At 37.8% G+C, this 12,655-nt stretch overlaps 1 protein-coding gene across 1 annotated transcript in view; it reads right to left on the minus strand.

The window, feature by feature from the left end:
- The window catches only part of DENND4C (DENN domain containing 4C), a gene marked incomplete at its 3' end in the record, with an annotated part of 73,498 nt that overhangs the window by 40,995 nt on the left and 19,848 nt on the right, over positions 1–12,655 (minus strand). The window contains exons 2-5 of the mRNA XM_082498060.1: positions 11,085–11,412; positions 3,475–3,727; positions 2,430–2,499; positions 665–834 (exon numbers count right to left, since the gene is read on the minus strand). Coding sequence (XP_082354186.1) covers positions 665–834; positions 2,430–2,499; positions 3,475–3,727; positions 11,085–11,395 — 804 coding nt within the window. The 5' untranslated portion in view covers positions 11,396–11,412. The remainder of the gene's footprint in view (positions 1–664; positions 835–2,429; positions 2,500–3,474; positions 3,728–11,084; positions 11,413–12,655) is intronic.

Below are 12,655 nucleotides of genomic sequence, written 5' to 3' on the forward strand. Positions count from 1 at the left end.
AGCCTTCTGGCACGTGGGATGAGTCATGCAACACTTTTATGGTGCCTGTGTGTGCTGGTTGGCTTATACAGATTTGGCTGATGGCTGGTGCTCTTAATCTATCACTTCACGTGAACCAACAGGATCACTGGTCTCAGGAGCTCATCAGTTCTTCAGTCTTTCACATGCTGCCTCTCAGCACACGCTTTTCTTCTCCCCACCCTGCTGTTTGCTGCTATTTTCGTATTTATGCACATAGATAGCTACAGAGCCCAATTACACAAATTCACACAGAAACAGCTTTTAAGGTAACCATAGGAAAACCATAACAACTTAAACATTGCTAAAACATGTGGTAAGTGAACAACTCTTTAAAACTTAGCTATGTTTCCATTCCCAGAAACTTCTTACTTGAAAGCACAGGGAAATCCATGAGCTGTGAGTTTGGGTTTTGTTAAGTGTACAGTTCAGCTAACATGGGACTAAACAGCACATACTCTTCCAGCTATTTCCTGTTTTGGTTTACTTCCTTCTTATATGAAGACTTAAGAAATACAATTTTAAAAGGGAAGTATTTAACAATTTATTTTGTGTTATTCCTCAAACACAGAAGAAACAATGCCTATTTATGTCCACAGCAGCCATTGGAACTAAAAGCAAAAATAGTCACAGTATTCAGCTGTACCTTTTCTGCAGAAGAGCAGGTCAGTACAAATGTTGAGAACACCGGTAGTGGATATTTGGTTTGAGGGTCCCAGCACTCAATAGTAGCTCCCATAGGAAGGCAGAAGAGAGGTACAGATTCCGACAGTGGGAATGACTCATAGTTCTCTTGAGGATATCTGAAAATTAAGCCTTCAGAATGGGAGAATGAAAAGTAAGCACATTTGCTCTGCAAGCCCGAAATTATAGAATCATAGAATGGTTTAGGTTGGAAGGCACCTTAAAGATCATCCAGTTCCAGCCTGCTTGCCATGGGCAGGGACATCTCCCACTAGACCAGGTTGCCCAAGGCCACATCCAGCCTGGCTTTGAACACTTTCAGGGATGAGGCGTCCACAACTTCCCTGGGTAACCTGTTCCAGTGCCTCACCACCATCATAGCAAAAAAATTCTTTCTAATATCTAATCTAAATCTATCCTCTTCCAGTTTGAAGCCTTTACACCTCATCCTACCAGCTGAAATAATGTAAGCAATATATTTTCCACAATATACAGAAAAGTCTATTGGTTATCTGGACCTTATAACTGAAGACTACATCTGCAGAAGAGGATAGTCTCTCATTTGACAGTAAGACTATGTCATCCAAGTAACAATCACTTAAATCTTGTGTATGAATACTGAAGCACTCCCTTTTGGTAACTGCTCAAAAAAAAGTATGTAGTAAAAACTAATTAGTGAAGATTTTTACTTTAAACCAGTTGGGAATTACCTGTGCTATTTAAATGTGCCATTGGAATGGATTTTATTCTACAGAAATTCCTGTGAAGAAAGTGCTAATTTATCTACTGTAAAAACTGCAGCAATACCTCCACTGAAAATAGGATGAACTAGCTGATGGTCCACATTTTCTGCTAATCAGTCAATATGTTCATTTTAAAAAAATTGTTTATTCAGTCTTCAGAAATATATCTAACCCTTGCTGGTAGAAAATAAGTACACAAGCGTTGGTTTACTATTGCTGTTCATCTAGCTTATTTTATGGTACGCTGACTTCATTATCTATGCTTTCCACTTCTACTTAGTAGTTTACTCCTTTCAAAGGAATTTGGTGCATTTAGTGCTAAGTAGAAACCTGAAAGTTTTTTTTTTTAATTATCTGAATTTAATCTTACCTAAATAATCACCTGTAGCAATGCATTAAAAACTTATAAAAGCCAGACTTAAAAGAAAAGCTTTTTTGTCATTTGGTGTTCAGAACATTTTTTACTCTCCTCAAATAAGAAACAAGTGAATAGTTGTGGAACTGAAGGGAAGAAACACATTTAAGTTTCAAATTAAATGAAAGATGTTGCATTAGCTGTGAGACACAGAAATAAATGTAAGTAAGGTTGAATGGAATTTTTAATTACTCCTTCTTCATCATCACCAACATAAGAAATATGAAGTCTTTTGTTACATCTGAAATGCTTGCTAAGCTTTCCACTAAAGCTCCTAAGCTATCAAACCTGTCACAATAAGAACTAAATTCACAGAGAACAATGTTATTCCTATTAAGCCTCCCTCCCCGCGTCCCTGTACCCCCACCGTGCTGTCCCCCCCCACCTCCCCAAGAAAGTGAGGAGAGCAAAGGCGGCAGGCATTATAGGAGTTGATTTCAACTGACATGCTCTAGGAACAGAATTCTGACAGACAGCACTTGAGCTCTTAAAATTATTATTTGGTTTCAACAAGGCATTTGAATCCTTCTGTTAGTGTGTATAGACAGTCTGGTTCTAAAATTACTTACCAGCTTTATATGCTAAAGAGTTAGAAGCTGGCACAGACTTCTTGTAACAAAGGTATACACTGGAACCCCACTGAAAGACACAAGTTTCATCTTAGAACCAGCAAGGATGACAACAGGCAGCAGAGAAATCAAGTATAAGTATTTGAATATACTCCCAACTTACAAACAAAGCAGACATTTGACTAAAAGGTGTTACAGAATAAAATGACTGGTTGGCTGTCGAGTGCACATAAATGATGAAATCAAGGATTCACCCTTCTCACATTCTTTAGACATTACAGGACTTACATAAAATAATCACACCACCACAGCCTTTGACTTATTCCAATAGAAGAACAGGGAAAAGTGAAGCAGATCATTTGCAGCTTCACATTTTCTTGGTTATTTAAAAAAAAGACTTTTATGGGAACCTTATCAGTGGAAGTGTAATTCTAAACATCATAACTTGAAGGTTTTATCATACTTCCATAAACTGGTTATTTACAGAGTGGTTTTGTAGTTTGTCTAAATATAATCTACCATTTGAAAAAGAAATCACTTATTTCATTCAGCCTGAGTAAAATAAATGTAAAACAGACTAAATAAAAGCAAACTGATTGAAAAAAAAGTACATGAAGAAACTGTAAGCAGTAATTAACATTCTTACATGTATTAGTAGCATAGGCATTATTAATAACTAAGAAAAAAGCATTTGTGATTCATCCCAACTGTCAGTATCACCAAAGGAGGGTGGTGGGAATAATGATAAAAAAAATAATTCATCACACTACTCCTAAATAGCACCTAGATATGAATATACAAATTGAAGTAGTGAGTAATCAGTATGAAGAAGTAATTCTTAAAACTGAAGGAAATCAGAGCAACAAACCCTACAAAACTGAAGTCTCACACACAGTATATAGAATGAAAGAATTATGATGTAGCGACAGAACACAATTATAACAGTGCTAAGAAGAGTTCAAAGAGCTATGCCTTTGTGTTTGTTTGTTAGGTTTAAAAAAAAAAAAAAAAAAAAAAAGAGAGACTCAAGCTTTTAAATACTCACCATACCACAATTTAAATTCTTATCAACTTTGCAGAACGTATGAGGAGGGGTTTCTCCTTTGCTGGTAACAATAACACAGATATCCGTTACTGCCAATGAATTTTGAGGTCGTATTGGAGGAGCCCTTCGATATGTGATAAAAATCCGTTGAGAAGAAGTTGAACTGTTGTTAACATTAGCACAACGACCATAAGGAGTAGCTTGAATAACCTCACAGCCTGAAATGATGCGTTCCTTCCCTTCATATAGAACTCTGCAGACAGGAAGGAAACAAAACATTATACACATTCAAATATATATGAAGTTACTCGGACAAATTCACAGAAACTCTCCATCCATCAGCACCTTATGTCATCATTGCAGCCTTCTAGTCTGCATTTTATATCTTGTCTTTTGTCATGCACAATTTGAAGCAAAGAAACTGTTCAGAAGTATTTAAATATTGTAAGAAATATCTGTGGGAAGAAATCATAGTCATGGAAAAATAAAATCAAGCCACACTGAAAAGGATTTACTTACAGAACTAGTAGGAATGCTGCACTACCAGTGAAGATTACATACAAAGGAAACTTTAAATTGCTTGCACGCGTGATACCTGATAATTTCTTGGAAATTATTTCCATCACTAAAAATGTCTGGAAAGTCATTTCAAGCTTGCTTTTTTTATTATTATTTTTTAAGGAATGTTGTTGAAAAAGAACAACAGAAGACAGAAGTCTGTTTCCTAGATGAATTTTCACAGGAAAAAAAAAAATAATCCAGTAATGATTTACATTCATAGCTTGAATAACATTCCTTAAGGGAAGGGGGAGGAGGGAAGATGAAATAATACTCAATGTCATAGAAGAGGAAGAAATAATAACTACATTTGACTATACTCCTAGAAAGCAGAGTATAGTTTACATGGCTGTACAGCAACATTCACATGGTACCCGGATTTTTTAGCCAGATCGCTAGTTTAGATCCCCATATGCTTAGCAAAAAAAAGAAAGATCCTTCACAGCAGTTAAACGAGCTAAAACTTTACATTCTGATTTTTCCCAAACATAAAGCTACTAGGAAGCAACCATGAGAAGAAATGTGCAAGTCAAACCATGTAACATAGCATATTTCTAAGGCACAGATACTATGAGAGGGCAAGCTTTATCTCTCATTCCACACCCAAATAAGCAATGGTTCCACTTGCTTGACACTCTGCAGTATGTACAGAGTCCTTGCCACCTTCAAGTAAGTTTTCATCTTTACAATACATTGCAAGATTCAGGATAAAGGTAACACATTAAACCTCTGTGGGCAGCTACAGGTCACAAAATACATGTAGTCCATAACAACTTTACTTTAAAATAAAAAATAGCCAGGCAATGTATCTTTTACTCTCCCAAAATATCCTTGGTTAAATATTTGGTAAGACTATTAGTAATTATGTATTTGAAAACTTCAAGAAGTCATATGTATAAGCTAAAAAAAAAAAAAAAAAGTCTTTTTCCAGATCCATCAATTCTCAGAACTTTCCAAAAAATACATACCCTTAAACTCTTAAACTTCCCAAATTACTTAAATACTACTGTCCATCTTTAAATTGGCATATGCAAATATTATTGTTTATTCTGAATCCACAGAACGTGTATCTTGTTGTTGTATTGAGGAAGTATGTGAACTACAGTCCTAGAATATTTTAATAAAGCAAAGAAATCACACGAGCTGGGAGTGTATTGACGTAGCTACCAGGCTGCTATGTAAATTTATTCAGCTAGTTCATGGAGGACAATACTCTTGCCCTTGATAATGGTTTTGGTTGTAAAGAGTCTGATCATCACCCTTCTGCTACATTTAAAACCACAAGTAATCTCAGGTTCAAAATCAGCCTAATACCAGTATTTCCAAGTTGCAACATTAGTTTTAACATATTACTTACTGGTTCAATATATGTACAGAGAAAGTACATGGTATTCAAATTACTTCTGAACTAAATAATCCGGACAAATATATATTTTGTTATTTTTATTGGGTTACCTATTTCATAAAGTTAAAAAAAGAAAAAAACAAAGAACAAACACAAACCCAACAACTACAATGGCATCTGCTCTCAGGCCACCTTCATTGTGCATAAAGAGTTTATACGAACTCTTCATATCACTGCCTTACATTAATCAAAAGATAATATTAACAGAGCAGTCTCCAGTGGAAGTTTCAGTTCAGTTTTACTTACATTTCATGTATTTTAAATAAAATCCAAGAATTTCAATGTCTTCCAAAAACATTTGTCAGCTGACTGCTTTTGAGGAGAAAACCATATTAATCAGACAAGTCCAGCAGTTCAATTTAATAGCTTTACAAGTATTCTCAGAAAGATGCCTAAAGACTGCAGAATTTTGCAGTTGTGCAAACACTTCTAAGAGGTAAGAGGCTGACCAGTGTTCAAGACGGTAACAGTGGGGTCACCTCCCATCAAAAGCAAAAAGAAAATGAAAGCAACTCTCACCCCTACACATATACCAGCAGAAGAATTATTAAAACCACACTATTTCCTGACCTCATGCATAGTATTGAATTTAAGAAAACAAACAGAAGAAAACCACCACCCATGGATCACTCAAATTAAACAATGATTTTACTGATTCAGACAAAAATATTCAGAAGTGATGCAGAAATATTTAACATGACACCCTGGATATAGAAAGTCCTCCTTGAGAGAGTAAGTTTACTCCTACTTGTTTCAACTTCTCAGTGTCTGCCTTCAGTTAATTAGTACTGATCAGGTGTGGTGGGTTGATCCTGGTTGGATGCTAGGTGCCCACCAAAGCTGCTCTATCACTCCCTTCCTCAGCTGGACAGCTGAGAGAAAATAGAACAAAAGGCTCATGGGTTGAGATAAGGACAGGGAGATCACTTGACTTGGGGAAAATTAATTTAATTTATTACCAATCAAATCAAAGTAGGTAATGAGAAATAAAACCAAATCTTAAAAACACCTTCCCCCGCAACTGTCCCCTCTTCTCAGGCTCAGCTTCACTCCCGATTTTCTCTACCTTCTCCCCCCTCATGGCGCAGGGCGACAGGCAATGGGGTTGTAGTCGGTTCATCATGCTGTTTCTGCTGCTCCTTCCTCCCCAGGGAGTGGACTCCTCACACTCTTCCCCTGCTCCAGCATGGGGTGCCTCCCACAGGAGACAGTCCTCCATAAACTTCTCCAATGTGGGTCCTTCCCACAGGCTGCAGTTCTTCACAAACAGCTCCAGCACGGGTCCCTTCCACAGGGTGCAGTCCTTCAAGAACAGACTTCTCCAGTGTAGGTCTCCCACAGGGTTACAAGTCCTTCCAGCAACTGTGCTCCAGCGTGGGCTCCTCTCTCCATGGGTCCTGCCAGGAGAGCCTACTCCACCGCAAGCTTCCCATGGGGTCGCAGTCTCTTTCAGGCATCCACCTGCTCTGGTGTGAGGTCCTTCACAGGCTGTAGGTGTCTATCTGCTCCACTGTTAACCTCCATGGGCTGCAGAGGAACAGGCTCCCTCACCATGATATTCACCACAGGCTGCAGCGGAATCTCTGCTTCAGTGCTTGGAGCACCTCCTCCCCCTCCTTCTTCACTGGCCTGGGTGCCTGCAGAGTTGTTGCCTTCACATATTCTTAGTCCTCTCTCCAGCCACAATTGCGCAGGTTTTTTTCTCCCCTTCTTACATACATTATCCCACAGGTGCTAACACTGTCGCTGATGGGCTCAGCCTTGGCCAGTGGCGGGTCCATCTTGGAGTTGGCTGGCATTGGCTCTAGCGGACACAGAGGAAGCTTCTAGCACCTTCTCACAGAAGGCACCCCTGTAGCCTCCCGCTAACAAAACCTTGCCACGCAAACCCAATACATCAGGATAAGACTTGTCTCCTGCTTCTATGAGCTTATACTTTGGTCTTGATCCGTATTTGATATGTTATTCTCTCAACTTCAGTAAAGTTTTATTTCAAGCAAAATGTAACCTGCAGTTTCCTCTAGATGTTAGGTCCCTTCTTTGTAAGAAACACTAAAAAAATCTTATTATCTCTTCATAAGGCTGTTTCACATTGTACATGGAAGTTCTCTCATGACCAGTTTTACTGATTTAAAGGTATACTTCGATACATCAGATAACAGAGTTTAGAAGAGAGAAATACTACCTTCTTGCAGCTCTCCAGTTATAACAACTCTTCCTATCTCATTTAAGAGAAGGCAGTATGCAAGCACTGAATAATAAAGAAACTTAAATATACTAGGCAGTAGGAGGGTCAGAGGAGATGCATTGGGTCAAGCAGAAGGAAAAGACTGACTTTTTTTTCTACTGCCACCACTATTATTATTTGTCTAAACATACAAGTGATTAGTTTCATCATTATTATCCTAAACTATTCCAAACACCCAACTGCAGCTGTCACATTGGTGGGATTTAAGGAACAATGGAAGATGCAAGCTGTTAAGAACATCGTCCAGGTTTTATTATGCTTCTTGAAATTTGAGTTCACTTTCATTTCTGAAATACATCTCTAGTAAAGAAAAATATTTGTTCAATCAATACTCCTGCGGATATTTTCAGAAACCACGTATGCAGAATGAGACGGGTCCTTGGCACAGAACCACTAACCAAACTAAAGCCTCCCATATGAGTTTAAAAAAAAAATAAATCAGTATTTCCTTACTTACACAATGCAAGTTACTGAACTTTTGCATTACTCTGAACCTCTGCTTCAGACACTAAGTCTGATATTCTTTCCTTGGTCCTTTCTACATTAAGTGTTATAAATTGCAAAACCATTTACACTTAAAAAGCATTTTTCTGTCAGGTTTTCTTCCATTTAAGAAACAAGTGCTGGAGCTCTCCCATATTCCTAACTCAAATGTAAAACAAAGAGAGGTGAGATCTTGTTTAGAAGTCTCACTGCACCTAAAACAAAACAAATCTCAAATCATAGTTCTTGTCCGTTTCTGGAACATCAGGAAAAATATTGATTAGGAAAGCAACAGAATGACTAGTACCTGAATTATTTATAGATGGATAAGCTTGAGATACTAAATTTTACAGCCATATGTAGGAAAAAGGTCCTTAGAGATCTCTTGTCCTACGATCAAAGCTTTATTCTTCCAACTAAAAACAGCCAGAGCAAATGCAACATCCAGAGGCACGGCACGTGGCCTAACTACATGCAAGTAAGCATCTGCAGCAGGAAGTCGCTCTAGCAGCTTACATACAGACACTTCAACTTATGAACCGGTGGAAGAATAGGAAAGGAAAAGGATGGAAGGCACAGAAATACAGAACACAAGGACAATGGCAGAGAATCAGTAGAGCGTACCCCCATCTCCCCCTTCCTCCAAACAGCACTTGTTTAATTAGTTTCCCTAAAAATAGCCCTGAAATACACATACATGCACACAAACATTTACCAAGAATCATCTGAATGCTCAGACTACCAGTTAACTCAATTTGGTACAATTTGGCCTTGGCACAAGCCTATGGATTTCACCCTTTCAAGGGATAGACTCTTACTCTACCTACTAAGTCCACTCAGCATGTCAGCTGACTTAATGGATATTTAAGGCTCAAAAGATAAAATATTCTTTCACGCTTAGTTCTTTAATTAAAAGAGAACAGCATAAATTAGCCATTAGACTGTACATACATCTCTTGCTCAAACTCCACCTCCATTTGAACACACTGAAATTCACAAAAAGAAAAAAAAGCTTGCTCTAAGCATCTCTTGCTCGTACTTGCAAAACAGCAGGAACAGGAGGGGGAAAACATTCATATGCATCATTGCTCAGACAGAAAAGCCTGCCATGATTTGTTAGGTGTGACGTGCTAACTAGATCTGTGTAAAACAAAATATAGAATAAATACTACTTGCCAAATACCACAGTTCTCTACCAACAGTTTTAAAAAGTGTTTCTCTTAGGGAAGCCCTTAGTCAGCCAGGTATTTGCCTACTTTGTGTATCAGGTATTCCCTACGAAATCTATCCAAGCATTCAAGTTCCTAAAGTTGTGGGAAACATGAAAATAAACATGTGCTAGCAGAATTGCTTCCATAAAGGCACACACTGAAGACTGATGGTTTCGGAATCCCTTTGAGTAATTAGAAATTCTTCCTTCTGCTAAAACTTACTGAAGTTTGACATATGATTCAAAGAATAACTTAAATTCTACACAGCCAAATCCCGCTGTAACACTGATCTCATCTTGCAGTGTCAGTCACACACATGGGAAAAGACTATTTTAAAAACCACAGTTTCACTGAAGATTATCTGAACATAGTTTAGATGATAGAGATGAACTGAAATTAGAATGTACCAGGTTAATTATAGAACTTGAACTACAATCCTTAGAGCAGAGATCTTTTCATGTAACTAATTTCATTATCAAGATTTCACTATTGGTTTCTTCCTGACTGGACTCAAGCTAGCACTCAAACTGTAGGTCAAAAGCAGGGTGTGTAGGCATTGTGCCCAATGTGTTTAAACTTACAAATGAAATTAGCTAAACTTATTACAGCTTACATATAGATGCATGTTTTTTTTACTTTACCCTTTACTATTTATTTAATAACTAAATAAGGAAAAACACACACATTCCTTATTTTGTCATCATTGTATCAGTTCCCGCCACCCGTGCTCCATCTTCTTTTTCTCATTACATCCTCAATAATTCTACAATGTCCTTATCCAAACCAAAGAAGTAGAAGTGCTATATAAAGCAATTTAGACAGTAGTGTAGTGCTGCATGAGTTATTACAGACTGAGCATTACCTCAATATGTTAGTAGCACAGACTATAATATTCACCACCTCAAGATCTTGGGTGATTTTGTCATCTTGGTACCGAAGACTTACATTAAACTTGGTATCCTATAAGTAACAAAATTAGTCACTTCCTGCTAGGTTGCCCCCCGCATTTATTAAGCATTGAACTTAAAGCATTCACTGTATCTAAGGTTTTCAAACACAGTACTAGTAACTCTTCAGGGACTTATGCCTCAGACACCAAAAAGCATGGTTTTTGAAATACAAGCAAGATTAGAGTTACCAAGAGACTACATAATCCAGTGTTTGCAGCCAATCATGTCAGAACTTGTAAGCAACCTCATAAATACTCTGATATGACAGTGAGGCAGGCTACAAGATTCGAGATAGGTGGATAATTTTAAGATCTTTGTTTCAGTGTCATACCATTTTTAAGTGATATCTTTTCCATAAGCATGAAAGTGAATTCCACAAAGTGACAATTTTTGTCTTCTGAAGTCATCACTTTCAGATTAAGCATGTTATATTTTTGGATTTGCACTATACCATTTTTATAAATTAATTTTGTACTATTCTCTCACCTTTCATAAAACCGAAGCTGAGAATTTAATTTCTCATATTTGATTTTCTTTCTCTCCATATATATAAAGTTAAAACATCACTCATTTTAAGACTGACACTTTTTTAACTTACTTCAGAAAGAAAATACTACACATATATAAACAATAAGCAATATAGATTCAAAGACAATGCATTTTTAAAAGTTTTCTCACATCTGTTTTCATCATCACCTATGAAGAGGATTTGATCATTATTGAAGGAGGAACTGAATTGTTAGAAAAAATCTCACCCAATGTCAGTAAGAGGTGGTTTGTCCCGGCCTCTCTTGTAGCAAAGAAAAAGTTCAGGACTCTTTAGACTTCCATAGTTTAAGTTGGCTTGAAGGGCTGTAGGGGTAGCTTCAACACAGGTGTATCCCTCTGGGACTGTTTCACCAGCTGATTTAATTATCACAGCAATGTCAGTAATTGGAGCCTTTGGACCAGTTGACTTTGTTTCATGTCGACTTATTTCTTGGTCCAGGAGGGTTGCAGTATCTGTATCAGTGAGCCCTGCCACTACAAAATAGTCAGCCACTCGTGGACCTTTGTCTTCTATCATGGTTGTGTCAGTACTTCCTGGGGAAAATAAAGAGAGAGAAATTAAACACTCTTTCTTTCACGCTAAACCCCTTCTCTCCACAAGTATGAGGATTTAAAACCTTTAAAGAAATGTTTGCAAATTAAAAGATTCCTACATAGAGGTTTCATGAAAATTCCAGGGAAACTCCAAAACAAACTTTGATTTCTGCTGCTCAAAAAGACAGTATTGTCGGTAACTGGATTTCAGTTCCAACCCCATCACAGTCGTGTTTTAGCACAAGGAACTTTAAGTCAGATAAAGAGGAACTCAAAGCTCCTAACACAGCAGCAACACAGAAAATTGCTTGGTGTTAGCTAGTAGATCATTCAAGCTCTTTACAGGCTATAAATTAATGCAGGTACTCTTAACTAAGAGCATCTATATTTTCCTGTCATTGCTTCGTGAGTAATTTGACTACAGAATTGTCCTGCCTTTTTTCCCTTTTATTTTTGGGAGAACAATTCCAAGTACAGGCTCACTAGTTTATCTTCTGCACGTTTCATCCATTTTGTTTCATAATCTAGACCTAGCAGTGCAGTTTTGAGACATTCAGCTGGCAACAGTAACATCTGGAAGTCATTTACAAAAATCACACATCCAAACCCACATTTCATCAGCTGATCAGGCAGTACACATCACTGCTCAGCTGCACATTCCAGACCTGGAAAGAGTTGTTCTCCCAACACCACTGATGTTCACTAAGTGTATGATTTTAAAGTGGTGAAACACAAGTTTCTATTAAGCGCAAAACTAGCTGACAGACTACGCTCAAAAGTACAAGTACAATTTCAAGCACCCAATCTCATGAACTACCTATCTTTTAAAAAGTTGAGTGAGAAATATTTGAACAGTAGTTGCCAAGCAATAAACCTGAATACTGTTATACCCCTTTCAGGGAGCAAGGGACCACCTTCTTTCAGATCCCCATGCTTCCATCACCAGATTTCTGGGGATCCCACCTAGAAAGCCAACCAAGAATGGCAGTCTGGTTCCCATCTTTGAAAACAAGACTGCCATAGCTGCCAAGGTCCCACCTACTAAGGAGTGGCCCATGGGTACTACCAATTAATAAATGCACCAAAATTGAAAAGTTTCTGGTATTTAGAATGTCCTAGTCTGAGAAATGCAGAAACATTTCTCTGGCCTCTGCTAAGAGAAAGGTGGTTTGGGAGAGACTGTATAATCCTGTTCGCTGCAACATGGTTTCTCCTCCTGTTCTTATCCTGCTCTTTCTCACTG

The sequence above is a fragment of the Vanellus vanellus genome (assembly GCF_965231255.1).
Source record: "Vanellus vanellus genome assembly, chromosome: Z".
Classification (NCBI taxonomy): domain Eukaryota; kingdom Metazoa; phylum Chordata; class Aves; order Charadriiformes; family Charadriidae; genus Vanellus; species Vanellus vanellus.